This window comes from Neocloeon triangulifer, unplaced genomic scaffold, assembly GCF_031216515.1.
Source record: "Neocloeon triangulifer isolate White Clay Creek 2 clone unplaced genomic scaffold, ASM3121651v1 ptg000017l, whole genome shotgun sequence".
In the NCBI taxonomy this organism is placed as follows: domain Eukaryota; kingdom Metazoa; phylum Arthropoda; class Insecta; order Ephemeroptera; family Baetidae; genus Neocloeon; species Neocloeon triangulifer.
The window spans coordinates 7,148,593-7,163,378 of record NW_026775559.1 but is presented as its reverse complement, the minus strand read 5'-3'; the positions used below and the strand labels follow the sequence as shown (position 1 = coordinate 7,163,378).

At 35.0% G+C, this 14,786-nt stretch overlaps 5 protein-coding genes across 5 annotated transcripts; all 5 read left to right on the top strand.

Moving 5' to 3' along the window:
• The first annotated feature begins 963 nt into the window (after positions 1-963).
• LOC132203540 (cuticle protein-like) lies at positions 964-2,166 on the top strand. The gene is made up of 4 exons (XM_059631374.1): positions 964-979; positions 1,051-1,208; positions 1,496-1,711; positions 1,818-2,166. Exons 1-4 carry the CDS (start codon positions 968-970, stop codon positions 2,038-2,040), a joined length of 609 nt encoding a protein of 202 aa, XP_059487357.1. The 5' UTR covers positions 964-967; the 3' UTR covers positions 2,041-2,166.
• A 2,591-nt stretch (positions 2,167-4,757) lies between these two features.
• LOC132202964 (cuticle protein 7-like) lies at positions 4,758-6,025 on the top strand. Its single transcript, XM_059630338.1, has 4 exons — positions 4,758-4,771; positions 4,839-4,996; positions 5,285-5,512; positions 5,683-6,025. The coding sequence occupies exons 1-4, from the start codon at positions 4,760-4,762 to the stop codon at positions 5,846-5,848; spliced, it is 564 nt and encodes a 187-aa protein (XP_059486321.1). The 5' UTR covers positions 4,758-4,759; the 3' UTR covers positions 5,849-6,025.
• Positions 6,026-8,351: 2,326 nt separating this feature from the next.
• On the top strand, positions 8,352-9,489 carry LOC132203469 (cuticle protein-like). The gene is made up of 4 exons (XM_059631274.1): positions 8,352-8,364; positions 8,432-8,580; positions 8,855-9,076; positions 9,157-9,489. Exons 1-4 carry the CDS (start codon positions 8,353-8,355, stop codon positions 9,386-9,388), a joined length of 615 nt encoding a protein of 204 aa, XP_059487257.1. The 5' UTR covers position 8,352; the 3' UTR covers positions 9,389-9,489.
• A 394-nt stretch (positions 9,490-9,883) lies between these two features.
• LOC132202962 (uncharacterized) lies at positions 9,884-10,884 on the top strand. Its single transcript, XM_059630337.1, has 2 exons — positions 9,884-10,389; positions 10,441-10,884. Exons 1-2 carry the CDS (start codon positions 9,916-9,918, stop codon positions 10,537-10,539), a joined length of 573 nt encoding a protein of 190 aa, XP_059486320.1. The 5' UTR covers positions 9,884-9,915; the 3' UTR covers positions 10,540-10,884.
• An 895-nt stretch (positions 10,885-11,779) lies between these two features.
• Positions 11,780-14,751, top strand: LOC132202957 (innexin inx2-like). Its single transcript, XM_059630329.1, has 5 exons — positions 11,780-12,275; positions 12,350-12,596; positions 12,891-13,280; positions 13,463-13,768; positions 13,834-14,751. Exons 2-5 carry the CDS (start codon positions 12,357-12,359, stop codon positions 13,963-13,965), a joined length of 1,068 nt encoding a protein of 355 aa, XP_059486312.1. The 5' UTR covers positions 11,780-12,275; positions 12,350-12,356; the 3' UTR covers positions 13,966-14,751.
• Positions 14,752-14,786: the final 35 nt, after the last annotated feature.

Genomic DNA, 14,786 nt, shown 5'->3' with positions numbered 1-14,786 from the left:
ATTAATTTTGATAATGAGAGAGAATTATTGCGCCAAACTCTCTAGTGATAAAAGACTACTTAATAAACTGCTAGGAATAAAAAAGTGCTTCTAAATTAAACTTTACTTGTCAACCTAGAGACATAAATGGGAGAGAATTAGAAAAATTAATTTGCAAAATATGTAGAAAATTGATAATTTTAATTCTTCAAAATTACAAGCATGAGAGTCATCACTGATTATTTTTCTTATAATATTATTAATTATTATTTTTTATAAAAGCAAAACGATTTATTTTTCCATCTCTATATTCCTTAGCTCGCTTTCTTTCATAACTCTTATAGGTGGATGTGTAGCTTTCTGTCTCTGGAAATTAATTTTCATTGTATTGATTGAATTATCACATAAATGAAAATATTAATGTATATGTGAAAAATGCGGATGCAAAGTCGGTTTGTACCACTTGTTTGAATGCAATATAAATAAAAGAAGTTTGTTAGAAGTTGATATTAAAAGTTTTAAAAAGTAAATGTTTGCAAATTGTATTATCTTTTTTACTATGTTGTATACACACGTCATGTGTTTAATAAAAAATATTTGATGATGATAGCAATGATATAATTAAAGAAGTGCAAAATAAAAAAATACAAGTCAACCGAGGCGCACTGCGGCGGATGGGGTCTTTTTGATCTCAGAAGTTTGAGCAAAATTCTTGCTAGCGGTGGTGCCGTTTTGTCCAAAAACTCTTTTTATATTCAAATAAATTTTTATCTACAATTGAATGTATGTGATGTAACAATTTGGGCAAATAAACAACAATAATAATAATAATGCTTAATCAAAAATATGAAACTCGCAAATTTATTCATCAGCCCAGCGCGAGAAAGTAGGAGGCAAACTGTTTGAATTGTTGGAAACCGTGAGGAGGGGCCGCTATATGATATAAAAGGAGATCGCCACCTTCTGCAAAGTACAAGAAACCTCAACAATGGCTTTCAAGGTGCGTATCGGTCTCCGTGGAGCCCACCTGCCAAATTCAAGCTCCTTGATAATTTTGTTATTTCTCTGCAGTTGGTCGCTCTTTTTGCAGTCCTGGCTGCTGCCCGAGCTGGAACTGTTCAGACTGTTGACCCTTTTGGCTTCGCAGCCCCCGCCTTTGCCCCCATTGCCGCCGGATTACAATGGATTCAGACGCCTTCTCAATATGGAGCCCTCATGCCTCTTTACAAGTACATTTGTTACGGAATATTAATTGTAAAGTTTAATTTTCATAATTCATAATTGGATTATCAATCACTTAAATTTAAAATTATTTAGCTTTTGCATTCAAATTTTTTTGTTATGTGTGTGTAGTTTTTACAATATAGTATTTTTTACTTTCTCTTGCAACAAAAATTTGTTGATTATTTACATTTTATATCTGACTTTTTAAAGTACGTAGAAATTAAAAATGAACGTAAGTATAACAAAGTTTGATAAAATAACTATAAAAAAATCCTCCCATTTTTTTAACAAGCCTTGAAGCCGCCGCGGAGGATGTCCTGAACCAGTTGTCAGAAGAGGTCAAAAACGGTGACGTTATTCTGAGATTCACCTTTGACATTGCGGAGCGTGATGGAAAAGTGCGCACTGTAGCCTATTACGAAGAACCCAGCGTCATTTTCAACTTTGTCGCAAAAAATCCATCCTCCGGTGAGGCCGCTCCTACCCCAGTTCTGCCAAATCAAGTTAGGTAAAAAAAAAAGTTTAAAAATAATTACACTTGAAATTAAATATTAGATTCAATGAACCAGTTAAAAAAAGCTGTATGATTCTGTTTCATTAATTATATTTTTAAGGGCCATCGTGGAAAAGTTGAAGGATGAGATCCGTTACGGTGGCATCATTCTGAGGGGGACATTTGATCTGATACAGCCTGACGGTAAATTGCGCACTTTGTCCTACTACGAAGACGCCAGCATCATTTTCAACTTTCTTGCAAACAAAGCGCCCACCGTTCAAAGTCAGCAACGTCCCATCTTTGCCGCTCGTCTGATCGCCCCTGCTCCTTTGGCTCCGTAACCGCGATAATTATTATGTATTTGAAGACTTTTGTATCCCTCCTTTTGCGACACCTGTGCTTGGAAATGTATCTTCTAATCACGTACTAATTTTGACCATCTCTAAAATTTTTATTAAAATAAAGTATCAGAGCAACTTAATTTAAAACGTATTACCAGCAATATTATTTACATTTTTGACCTATACCAATTTATTATTTAAAGTTTATAAAAAGTTATAAACCTATTTTTCAAAAGTAATCACTTTTTTTAAGAAATGTGAAAAAAGGTCCCTCTATTCTTTCTCTCTGGACGATCTAGGTTGAATTTTGATTCTAATTTCTTCAGATTTTTGAAAAAATTGTGGTTTTCTATAGTCTCAATAATTAAGTTAAAACATGTGAACTCCCTAATTAATTACCATTAAAAGCATGTTTAAAATATTTAGTAGTTCGCTTTCTCCAGTGACATATTTATTTTGATCAATTTGTGGCGAAACATAAGCTTAAAAAAATTATTACTTTATTCAAACTTTTTCCAGCATGTGGAAATTCTAATTCTTATTTTTTCCCATACGTTATTTTAATAAATACTATCACAGATGATTGAAAAGCAACTTGCAGATATGTAATTGAAATTTGACAACCTTTGTGAATTTCATAATTTGCATTGATTTAAGACGATAATCTTCCTTTGAAGAGTGTGGTATGCGATCAAGGCCAATAATGGGTTTGGTGACATTTATTTATTAACAGCTCTGACCAGAGCGCGATGTCGTCTCCGTAGGAAAAGAGTTAGGTCTCCCACTAATAGAGTGTTTCATGCCGGTTTAATGGCATCATTAATATAAGTCATGTTTTTAATTGCCACATTTTATTGGCTTATTGAGAGAAAAATTCTGGCAGGGTTATATTTGCGTCATGGTCAATATTTGATTTTAATTCAGATCAGAATTTGACAGGAATATAACTTTTATGTTATAATTGTAATATTTATTTTTGCTTAATTCAAAAGTGTTATATGAATATGAAAATTTTAATTTTTTAATAATACCATTTTTTTCAATGAAACAATAAAAAATTTAAATTTTCAAACATTGGTTTGCTAATTTTTAAAACCTGACAGAATTGGCAGGATTGACACATTAAGGTCTGCAGCGCATTGAATATTCCTTTTATCTCTGGAAATTTCCCCTCCTTAATTCAAAGTTTGTAGATCAGTAGAGGCAAATTTTCAAATTCAATCTGCATAATTGTGCTGCATAAAAAACTGTACAAAAGAAATTGCAGGTTAGTTGTTTTTAGTTTTGCCAATGAAATTTTTTTTAAGAATAAAGGCTTTCTACCTGATTTTGTGTAAGCCACTCCTGTTCATAATGAATGTTTTTATTGGTATTTAAGTAATGATTTCTGCTCTAATGATTGAATTATTTCTTTATTTAATAATTTTTGTAAAAACGACATAAAATATTATCAAACGTCTTTTTTACTTATCAATAAAAGGTTTCCGCGATCTGACTTTATTTTACGTATAAATGCTAATTGGATAAAATTTGATCTAGGGTTTTAATTGAATTTTTGATAAATATTTTATCTTTAAAGGGTGTACAAAAAATATTGCTGATTAAAGAAATGATGGTCTAAAATTGTCTCGGGGCCAAAGCCAACTTATTTTTAAATTGTAATGGGGAAGGAGAAACGATTATGGATAGAACAGAGTGCAAATCAATCTTGCGGAGATCCAGCTCATTAGGTGTGCCGCTGGATATATATTGGCACTTGATAAAAATAATAGGCATGCTAAAGTATATCTGAAAATGGCCTTCCAACGTGCGAGTGAATATTATTAAGAGTCACGGGGCAAAAGGCTCTGGAACTCCTGGGAAGTTTTTCCATTAACATGAAACTGAGATTTTTGTAGCAAAAACTATACGCTTGTTTTAAAATGATCCTGCTGACAGGGTCTTATATCAAACGCTTGGCGGAAGGCGCCGAGGCAAGAAAAACACAAACGTGATGTATTATAAAGCGAGCAGAGCACACAAAGTGGATAAATCAGTCTCTACCGAAAGATAGTTCCAATATATATATATACAATTCAACCAATATCAATTCAATTTTTGTATACTCTTAACTACCCGTTTACAAAAATATGAAAGGGAAATAATTGCATTGATTTTGATTGTGAGAGAGAATTGGTGCTCCCAACTATCTATAGTAATAAATGAATACAAACTCGTAGGAAACAAAAGTGCTTCTAAGCAAATCTTACTTGTCAAGCTAGAGACATTAATGAGAGAGAAAATAAATAATATTTACAAAACATTTGGAAAATTGTAATTTTAATTCTTCATAATTGCAAACATAACAGTACATAACTGATTGGTGTTCCTATTTATTGTTTTTTATGTGTATAATTGTATACTGACCAAACATGCAGAAACATTTTATTTTTCCCAATGTCCAGTCAGCCCGCTTTCTTTAACTCTCAAAGGTGGCTGTTTAGCTTTCTGACTCTAGAAATAAATTTTCCGTAGCAAATAATTTAATTGAAAAATACATGCAAATACTTATCAAAATGTGAAACTTGCATATTTATTCATCCATCCAATCCGACGCGAGATAGGAGGAGACAAGACAAACTTTTTGCAGAATTGTTGGAATCCGGCCGTAAGGAGGGGCAGCTATAAGATATAAAAAGGAGATCTCGCCACCTTCTGCAAAGTAAAAGAAACCTCAACAATGGCTTTCAAGGTGCGTATCGGTCTCCTCCGAGTCCTGCTAAATTCAGGTTCCTTCATATTGTACTATTTCTCTGCAGTTGGTCGCTCTCCTTGCAGTCCTGGCTGCAGCCCGAGCTGGAACTGTTCAGACTGTTGTCCCTTTTGGCTTCGCCGCCCCCGCCTTTGCCCCCATTGCCCCTGGATTAAACTGGATTCAGGCGCCTTCTCAATATGGAACCATCATGCCGCAATACAGGTAAATTTGCAATAGAAACTCCATTTTTTGGTTAAATTCTCATAGTTTCATAGTTCAGTTTGATCATAGTAAAATTAATCTCACTTAAATTTAAAAATAAATTGCATTTTGATATTTTCTGAATTCTAGGCCGTGTTTCAGTGCTTTTAATATGGTAGTCTTACGTTCTCCCTCATCAATAATTTAGTTAATTAATATTTCTGACTTGTTAAATTATGGAGAAAAGTATAAAAGAACATTAGAAAAAAATATGTTGAAATAACAATGAAATAACCACGTTTTTTTAAGCCGTGATTCCACCGCCACCTCGGGATCGGGAGTTGTTCTGAACCAGTTGTCATACGAGGTCCAAAACGGCAATATACTTGTAAGGTCCACCTTTGACATTGCGGAGCGTGATGGAAAAGTACGCACTGTAGCCTATTACGAAGACCCTAGTGTCATTTTCAACTTAGTCGCAAACAAACCATCCACCGGAGAGGCCGCTCCTGCCCCTGTTCTACCAAATCAAGCAAGGTAAAGAAGAGAAAAAATATTAAAATAATGTACTTACAATAATAATAATAATAATAACAAGTATTTTTAAATTGCAGTGTTTAATAAAATTGATATTGCTTTGCATATAAAAAATATTGGAGAAAATGATTCGGTTCAAAAAAGCTCTAGTAATTATTTAATTTTTTTAGCGCTATCAGGGAAAAGTTGAAGGAAGAGAAACGCTATGGTGGCATCATTCTGAGGGCGACCTTTGACCTGGTACAGCATGACGGTAACTTGCGCACTTTGTCCTTCTATGAAGAGTCAAGCATCATATTCAACTTTCTTGCTAACAAAGCGCCCACCGTTCCGTAACGTCCTGTCTTTGCCGCTCGTCTGATCGCCCCTTCTCCTTTGGCTTCGCGATAATTATGCATTTTGAAGACTTGTATCACTCCTTTTACCACGCCTGTGCTTGGAAATGTATTCTATAATCATGTACTACTCATTTAACGATAGAAGCCATCAATTTTTGTTTATCAAAATAAAGAACCAGAGCAACTTTAAAAAAAGCATACTAGTAATTTGTAATATTATTTTATACATCTGACCTAAACCAACTTTAAAAAGTTATATTTTATAAAAATATTCACTTTTTTTAAGAATTTTGAAAAACAGTCTTTATTTTCTCTCCTGCGTCTCTAGGTTTAATTCTGATTCTAATTTGTTCCAATTTGAAAAAAAAAACTATATAAGGTTTGAATTGAATTTAAATTTTTCTATAAAAAATAGAGTCAAACCATAAGAACTCTGTACTCCGTACTTAATTAAGCTTTTAACAAAAGGATGAGGCAGTCAAATAAAAAATCAGGATTAAAGTTTTAAATTGTGAAAAAATTATTTCTTTCAGGAGGAACCTGACGCCAAATACCTTTGATAAGCTGGTAGTCTGCACTGCTCTTGAGACAAGAGCGGCCGCAAGCATTATCAATTTGGCCAGTCCGCCGCTGAACTCGTCTTCCAAGTCCCACATTTTTCTGGGTTAAACTCTCTCTGATTGTGTCAAATTTTAAGCGTATTTGGTGAAAATCGCTGCAGATTACATAATTATGCTTTATTATTGCAAAAATAGTAAAATAAAAAAAATTGTTAACTTTTTCTTTGGGTGGTTCTGTTTATGATGAAGCGATAATTTAATAATGGCACAATTTATGACATATTATGGTTAAGGAAAAGAACAGTAAAATTTAAGTAATACCGAAGAATATAAACATTGTTGATAGTTAAACAAAAACAAAGTAAAAGAAAGCTTTTTTATTGTTAGGTTATTTGCAGTTATTTGATATTAAAGTCGTCTCTGAGTAGAGCGCAGATTCCAATCCCTTCAGATTTTAGGGGGGAAAATGGTTTCCTATATTCTCAATCTTCTCAATAAAGTCAAATCATTAACTTTGACTTTTAGGGGTAAATCAACGCTTCATAGACGCAGTTTAATATAAAGTTTAATTTTTTTATGTTCAGAGCTCTCATCACATTATACTCTTCTAATTTTGCAAAATCTGATTCATAAAAATTTATAGTTTTTGACTTAATGTATACATATAATATGAGCTGTTATACTCTGATTGTAAAATAATAAGAAGCAAAATTGAAAAATGTTCACTTTTCCAGCTTTTTCTGAAATTGCTTCTCCTCGTCATGGCTATAACTTTCATAAATTTCAGTTAAACAGAATCAACCGGATTTTTTTCACGACCTACCTATGAAGAAAACTTGGATTTAGTGACCCCGTGCGCCTTTAACGGAGTGATTAACGCCTTATAATTGGAGAACACAACGAATTTTGACCTCACAGGACAGGTGTTAGTGTCCAGTACGTGTCTGCGAACGCCTGGCTGGATTGAGGTGCTTAAAAATTGCACCATCAAAGCGCGACTGCATTTGCCCAAGCGGATAAAATATAAAAATTATTTTCATTTAAATTAAAGATTTTCGCAAGTAATTCAGAGCAAAAAAAAAGGAGAATATTATATTATGATTTTATTCAAATAGAAACAGAATTCACACAAAAAGAAACACTTGAATTTTGGTCCAGGACTGTCTCAAGCAGGTCTCAAGGCCATTCAATTTCAAATTGTAATGAGAAACGATCAAGGAGAGCAAAGAGTGCAAATTTATCTTGCGAAGCTCCAACTCATTTGGTGCGATGCTAGATTTTTTTAGCACTTTAATGTAATCACACATTGCCGAAAACGTGTATATCTGAAAATGACCTTCCAGCGTACAAGTGGGAATTGAGACACATTAATAGGCCCTGGTAAGTGCTTCCATTAACATCAAATAAAATGAGTTTTTGTTAGCAAAAACACGCTTATTTTTTAAAAGGAAGCTGGTTAAAAATCAGCGTAATAGTGAAGGCAAGGTGCCGCAGCTACATTAGATTTAAATCATCATATTAATTTGTGATTATTTGCAAATATGAGAGTCAACCCTGTTTTTTTTTTTCGTTTTTTTGGACCAATCAGAGCCGATGCATAATCTGTTGTTTTTTTACCTGTTTTGAGAGAATAAACGAATTGAATGCAAAATAAAATAAGCAACAAGTTTTATTTTTCTCTACATAGTCAGGGGCGGTTGTCTTAATAATATAGGTCTAACGGGTGATGGCTGTGTTTAATTTCGATCATACCGGTTTAATGGAAGAAGTGAAAAAATGCTAGTTATCAAAATGTGAAAATTGCACATTTATTCATGAGCCCAGCGCGAGACAGGAGAAGGCAAACTTGTTGAATTGTCGCCATCCGTGAGGAGGGGTTTTGATTGGGGTGCTGCTATAAAAGGAGATCGTCACTTTCTGCAAAGTACAAGAAACCTCAACGATGGCTTTCAAGGTGCGTATCGGTCTCCTCCGAGTCCTGCTAAATTCAGGTTCCTTCATATTATACTATTTCTCTGCAGTTGGTCGCTCTCCTTGCAGTCCTGGCTGCAGCCCGAGCTGGAACTGTTCAGACTGTTGTCCCTTTTGGCTTCGCCGCCCCCGCCTTTGCCCCCGGATTAAACTGGATTCAGGCGCCTTCTCAATATGGAACCATCATGCCGCGATACAGGTAAATTTGTAATAAAAAGTCCGTTGTCAGGTTAAATTCGCATAATTCAATTTGATTATAACAATATCAATCTCTTTGAAATTTAAATTTATATTGACTTGAGTTTTCCTTAACTAAACTTCTTACTCACTCTCCCGTAAATATCATTCATTTATATTTCTGACCTCTTAAATTTCAAAGAAAACAAAATATAATTGAATTAGGGGGTTAATTATATTAGAAAATAAATTAAATATTAAAGAATATTTAATAAAATACATTATTTTTTGTAAAGCTTTGATTCCTCCGCGGACGCTGTCCTGAACCAGTTGACACAAGAGATCCGAACCGGCGATGTCATTCTGAGGGCCACTTTTGATATTGTGGAGCGCGATGGCAAAGTGCGCACCGTGGCATATTACGAAGACCCCAGCGTCATTTATAACTTCGTCGCCAACAAACCAACCACTGGCGCGGCCGCTTCAGCCCCAAATCGATTCAACCCAAATCAACCAAGGTAAAAAAAATCATGTATTATTTAAATTCAAAAATTTGAAATACCTTTAATAATAATTAAATTTCATTATATTTTTTCAGCGACATCTTGAACGAGTTGAAGCACGAGACCCGCAACGGTGGCATCATTCTCAAGGCGACCTTTGACCTGGTACGGCCTGATGGCACTGTGCGCACCGTATCCTACTACGAAGAATCCAGCACCATATTCAACTTTGTTGCAAACAAAGCGCCTGTTATGCAAAGTCTTCTGCAACGGCCCATCAACGGTCAGACAGTTCCTTTGGCTACGAATCCGAAATTTATTTTTTGAGATTTTTGTCCCTCTTTTTGCGATATTTGAAATGAACTCTTTACTGAAAACCCCTTTAAAATTTTACTTTCCAAATAAAATACCAGAGCAATTTTAAAAAATATTATGAGTATTATTTACATCATTTAATTTTACATTTGATCTAAAACCGACTTCAAAAAAGTTGAACGCTTAAATTTATTAAAAAATATTCACGTTTTTCAAGAATTGTGAAAAAAAAATCTATATAAATTTTCTCTTTCGTCTCTGGGCTGAGCATTTCAAAAAATTGTATGGTTTTCTATAAGTCTCGATAAAAGTTTAAAAAAAAATTTACGTATGCACTTTTTACTTGTTGGGGTAAATAGACGCAGTTAAGCAGAATACTTCAGTTTTTCTTTTGTGTCCAGCTCGTATCACATGAAAACTCTTATCATATTGCCAAATCAGATGAGAATAATTGATAAAAATTGATAATTTTTGCTTCATGCAATTGTAATATCAGTTGCGAACTGATTGAGGCCAAACTAAGAAGCAGAAAATTAATTATGCTCAATTTTCGAGTTTTTCCTAAACTGCTGCTCCTCATTGGGGCGATAATTTTGATAAATTTGTGTTCAACAGAAGCAGCTGGGTTGTTTTACGACCTATCTGAAGGAAACCCGGGTTTAGTGACTCCGTGCGCCGTTCACAGTCTGACGGACGCCTTCAAATTGGAGAACGCCACAAATTTTGACCCTGATTTCACTGGACAGGTGTTCGTGTCCAGGACGTTCAAAGACATGGGATGTCTGCAAACGCCAGAATGGGTTGAGGTGCACGAAAATTTTTCCTTCAAAGCGCTATTGCATTTGCCCAAGCCAATCCCCATCGCCTACCCGGTGCCCATTTTCTACTCGTACCTCTGGACCGAGCAAAAAGAACTGATCCCGCTGGCCTATCACATGGGACCTGTTGAAGATTCGTGGGTCCGAGTGCAGCACGCGGTGCCACACTATATCGCGTACCCCTTCAAAGCAAAGGTTGCCTACCTTTTTGTAGAAGCCGCTTCAATCATGATTCATGTTCCTCAGGTTGAAATCAGAAGTGATTTGTTCACCGCAGAATACGTGGCCATTCGCTGGTTTGGACTCTCGGACGAGGCCCTACCACCCGTGCAGCCCTGGAAATGAAATAGAAGTTCTTGAGAATTTTAAAATTCCGATCTTCAAAAGCACGTTGAAGCAAGTAAACGCCAAGAAATATTGTCAACCTATTTTAGCTGAAGATCGTACCTTATAATTAGTTTCTCATGTTTCCGCTCATGTCTTGAATATTTTTTATCAATAATAATTAAATAATGAAGTTCAATATTTTAACTTTTTGTATGCGTTATAAAAATTATAATGAAAAATAATCTTTCCTGTTTTCAAATTAACAAATATGCCAAATATGATAATATATTGTGTATTAACATGATAACACAATGCCATAATATATAAATAATAACTTCCAACCTACATTTTTCCATTCCATTCTCATAGATTAAATAACCTCAAAAATAACAAATTTCATTGATTTATAGATTTTAAATACAGCCTAGAATTCAGATTAATTATTATTTAATAAATTACTCATAAATGGATAGATTACACAAAAATTATAAATATATATTTAATTTCCATTTCTACACAAGGAGTAGTAATATGTAATATGTAAACAATTTGGACAAATAAACAACAATAATAATATGACGCAAATTTAAAAAAACAAAAACAAAAACAGACACGTTGAAAATATTGGAAAAAGTGATTCAATAATCAGTAAGTTTTTCTTAATATATATTTTAATGCGCGTGTTGATTTTCTTTTGCTTTTAATTGGTAGATGAGAATGAATTCATTTAATTTAATTTTTTGTACTTAAAAAGAAAAACGAGCTCACCACTCACCATAATGAAATAAACACCATAAAAATTACATCAGAGGCTCCCAAGACGAAGGGAATCACGAATCTCACAGGTAAAAGAAAAACATTTTACAGCATTTTCTACTATATATGTACTTACAATGTGATAAAACCCGAATCTACAATTAACTTGCGACTGAGCAAGCTAGGCAGCGGCGGCAGCGCAGAGCGCACAGTAGGAATCACGAAAACTTCTGCTATGATCGTGCATGACCGTGTCGCATGCGCCATGCTCAGCAATTCCATTACGATCATCGCACATCTATTATATACCTTAACTCTGTCGCACATTATGTATGTATGTACATGATTATGAAATATATATCGAGAGGAGGGCGCGCCACCCAAGAACTTTAAAGCATTTCATCCCCCTCCCCTCCACCGAAATGATCCAAGATCCAAGCAAAATTCATGGCCTGTATACTACAATATTTTTATGTACATTACATACACGTCATACATTATGGGTCGGGGTGCTGTAAAATTCACTTCTCCTTCCTTCCTAATCCCACACATTCCACAAAATCCATACCACGCACAAGAATGTATAATAGTACAACTGTTTTTCGATTCTGTAATGCTGTCGGTGCCTGTCAGCTCATGATTTTCTGCCTCGCGATCCAGTTCAGTGAATCACTTCAGTAGTTTTAGACAGCAATGTAAGCACGCTCTCCACCATAATAACTGGAAATTGCATCATACACGCTTTTCCTTCTCTGGATTTTTCACCTCAGCATCTCTAAATCTTCTTAAACGTTAATTATTTATGTAAATATAACTGCAGTGTATGATTGAATCCTGAGCACGGCCTAGCGAGATATTTTTCAAGACACATTTTGTTCACCACTTTCACGCTGCGACAAAATTTGTCATCAGAAAATTAATTGTGAATTTCTGCTCTTACAACAAGTCAAGACCTAGCCTCCGAAAATTCTTACAGAAACATAATCCCGAATTAAAAGGTATTTAAAAGGCAGAAAATATTTTTATTTTGATTTTTATCTCAATTTTGTCTCTTTCTCCCTTTTACTTGAAGGAAAACCATGTTGAATCTGTTGGGCGATGTCACCAAAGTCTACAAGCGGCACTCGGTGACCATCGACAACCGCACCTTCTTCCTCAACCGCGTGGTCACCCTTGGCCTGCTGACCTTCTGCTTTGTGGTGCAGATGGGCACCAATTTCTTCAAGACGTCGATTGAGTGTATCGGCGAAAAACAATTTCTGGATTTTGCAAATCTCTACTGCTACGTCCACTCCACCTACTCTATTAAAAGCCCGGATGTAAGTTAAAAATTACTTGTTCTTTCGTGATTTTGTTTCCAAAATTTCTAATTGATGATAATTTGGATAATTTTACATGTTAAAGAATTTATTTAATCAGCAGTTTATGTTCGTTCATTTAAATGGTTATTAGGCTTTATGAAATAAATTTATAGAGGTGTTGAATATAAAAAGAGTAAAATATAAAAAAGCCATGATTGAGGAAAAGCCCACCTTCAATTGGGCTTTTTCTGTCATTAAATAAAGACTGACTGAAAACCGCCAAAAATTTAAATTTTTCCTCTCAAATTTTAGGCACAACTGGATCGCCACATGAACGTTGGCGTTGAGGACAGCACGAAAACGCAGATCAGACATGACTATTACCAGTGGGTCAGTCTGGCCCTGATTGCCCAGGCCGCCCTGACCTACCTGCCCTCCTTTGTGTGGCGCATCTGGGAGGGTGGCCGCATCAAGTCTCTGGCCAGCGGTTTGCTTTCTCCTTGTGTGACCTCAGAGGTCAGGGGCCTTGCCAAGGGAAACATCAAGCACTTCCTTGTGCAAGGCTCGCACCTCCAACGCTTCTACCTTGCCAGATTTGTCTTCTGCGACCTGCTGAACCTGGCCGTTATCTTTGCCCAACTCTTCTTCATCAACCTCTTGGTCGGAAACGTCTTCACTATGTTCGGCTTCGACGCCCTTAAAGTAAGAATCCTTTTTTCTGAACCATATATAAAATTTTCTAAGAACAAATTTAACCAAAAACATATAGATATTAAAAAAAAAATGAACTTTAAAGTATTTTTATGCAGTAAAAGTCTGTATGCTTAAATAAGTAAGATTGAATAATTGAAACAAAAATTTATAATAAACTATGGTATCTTTAGGTCTTGGGAGCGAATCCACTTGAGAGGACAGATGACTTGGCCTACGTCTTCCCCACTGTAGCCAAATGCCACCTTCCCAAATTTGGACCGTCCGGTCGCCAGGAAAGTAGAGACTACCTTTGCGTGCTGCCCTTCAACCTTGTCAACGAGAAGATGTACGTCATGTTGTGGGTCTGGTTCTGCATTCTGGCCGTGGTCGCCAGCTTCAGCGTCGCTTTCCGCATCATGACCCTTTTCTCCTCAACCCTCAGGAACATTCTGCTTCAGCTGCGTTGCCACCCTGGCCATGAGCATCATATAAAAGAGGTTGATGGCTTTGTTTTTTAATTTGTATGATTTTGTTAAATCCTTTCTCGATTCATTTTATTCAGGTTGTGTCCAAATTTGATGCTGCCGACTGGTTCATCCTATGTCAAATTGGCAAAAATGTGAACACCACTATGTTCACCGAAATTGTTGATGAACTTGCACTCGAAATGAAGAAAACAAATCAACTTGTGTAAAAGAAGAAGTTAATTTTCTAGATTACCTGTATAGAGAAGGTAGGAGCATTTATTTAATTTTGCATGATACCCTGCAAAGAGGACCTAACTTTTCTGTTTATGCTCAAAGTGAATTTAGATGTTGAAAAAATAAGGCAGGGAACATATAAATATTTTCATTATTGTAAAACCAGCAATATGTTCAAACAGGGATGGATATGTCAAGATGCTTTGAAATATAAGCGATTTTGTATAACAAAAGTTTTAAAGAATGCCATAGAGAGATTTAAGGGACTGCTATCAGAAGACTTGAAAATACTTAACTTCAGTACAAGGCGACTGTTTTTTTAATGCACACAGAATGATAAAAAGAAATTTAATAGGCCATCAATGGACCAATGTATGATGTAAAACAGCTAGGTTTTTGGAAATGGAAAATTTTTAAAGCCTGTATGAGAGAAACTCAGAACTAAAACACATTCTGGCAGTCAAGGAAAGTACACTACACACCTAATTTATTAGAAGTCTTGAAACTGTATTTTACCCTCAATTTTGTAATGTATTTAAAATATTTATTTAAAATGTAGCTGAAAACCTGCAAAGAGCTACAATAAAAAAAAATACATTTTGAAATAATTCTATGTATTGAACATTTTAATTGGTTTAAAAACAAAATTATTAAAAAGTTAAAAGACTAAAATCAGCCACTGTGGCTAAATTTATAATATTACTGGCAGTGACTGGCCCAAAATTAATTTCAGTTATAACAAATGTACATAGTTCATATATATATATTGCAACCGCAACAATTATTTCATCAAATTTTTTTAATTTTGCATAGA

Excerpts from the sequence above, each read along its gene's own strand:
- LOC132203540 (XM_059631374.1), top strand. Across the intron at positions 1,209-1,495 it reads GCCCTCATGCCTCTTTACAA|CCTTGAAGCCGCCGCGGAGG; the intron begins GTACATTTGTTA and ends TTTTTTAACAAG. Across the intron at positions 1,712-1,817 it reads GTTCTGCCAAATCAAGTTAG|GGCCATCGTGGAAAAGTTGA; the intron begins GTAAAAAAAAAA and ends TATATTTTTAAG.
- LOC132202964 (XM_059630338.1), top strand. Across the intron at positions 4,997-5,284 it reads ACCATCATGCCGCAATACAG|CCGTGATTCCACCGCCACCT; the intron begins GTAAATTTGCAA and ends CGTTTTTTTAAG. Across the intron at positions 5,513-5,682 it reads GTTCTACCAAATCAAGCAAG|CGCTATCAGGGAAAAGTTGA; the intron begins GTAAAGAAGAGA and ends TAATTTTTTTAG.
- LOC132203469 (XM_059631274.1), top strand. Across the intron at positions 8,581-8,854 it reads ACCATCATGCCGCGATACAG|CTTTGATTCCTCCGCGGACG; the intron begins GTAAATTTGTAA and ends TTTTTTGTAAAG. Across the intron at positions 9,077-9,156 it reads TTCAACCCAAATCAACCAAG|CGACATCTTGAACGAGTTGA; the intron begins GTAAAAAAAATC and ends ATATTTTTTCAG.
- LOC132202962 (XM_059630337.1), top strand. The coding sequence starts at position 9,916 with ATGCTCAATTTTCGAGTTTTTCCTAAACTGCTGCTCCTCATTGGGGCG. Across the intron at positions 10,390-10,440 it reads CGTACCCCTTCAAAGCAAAG|GTTGAAATCAGAAGTGATTT; the intron begins GTTGCCTACCTT and ends CATGTTCCTCAG.
- LOC132202957 (XM_059630329.1), top strand. The coding sequence starts at position 12,357 with ATGTTGAATCTGTTGGGCGATGTCACCAAAGTCTACAAGCGGCACTCG. Across the intron at positions 12,597-12,890 it reads ACTCTATTAAAAGCCCGGAT|GCACAACTGGATCGCCACAT; the intron begins GTAAGTTAAAAA and ends CTCAAATTTTAG. Across the intron at positions 13,281-13,462 it reads TCGGCTTCGACGCCCTTAAA|GTCTTGGGAGCGAATCCACT; the intron begins GTAAGAATCCTT and ends TGGTATCTTTAG.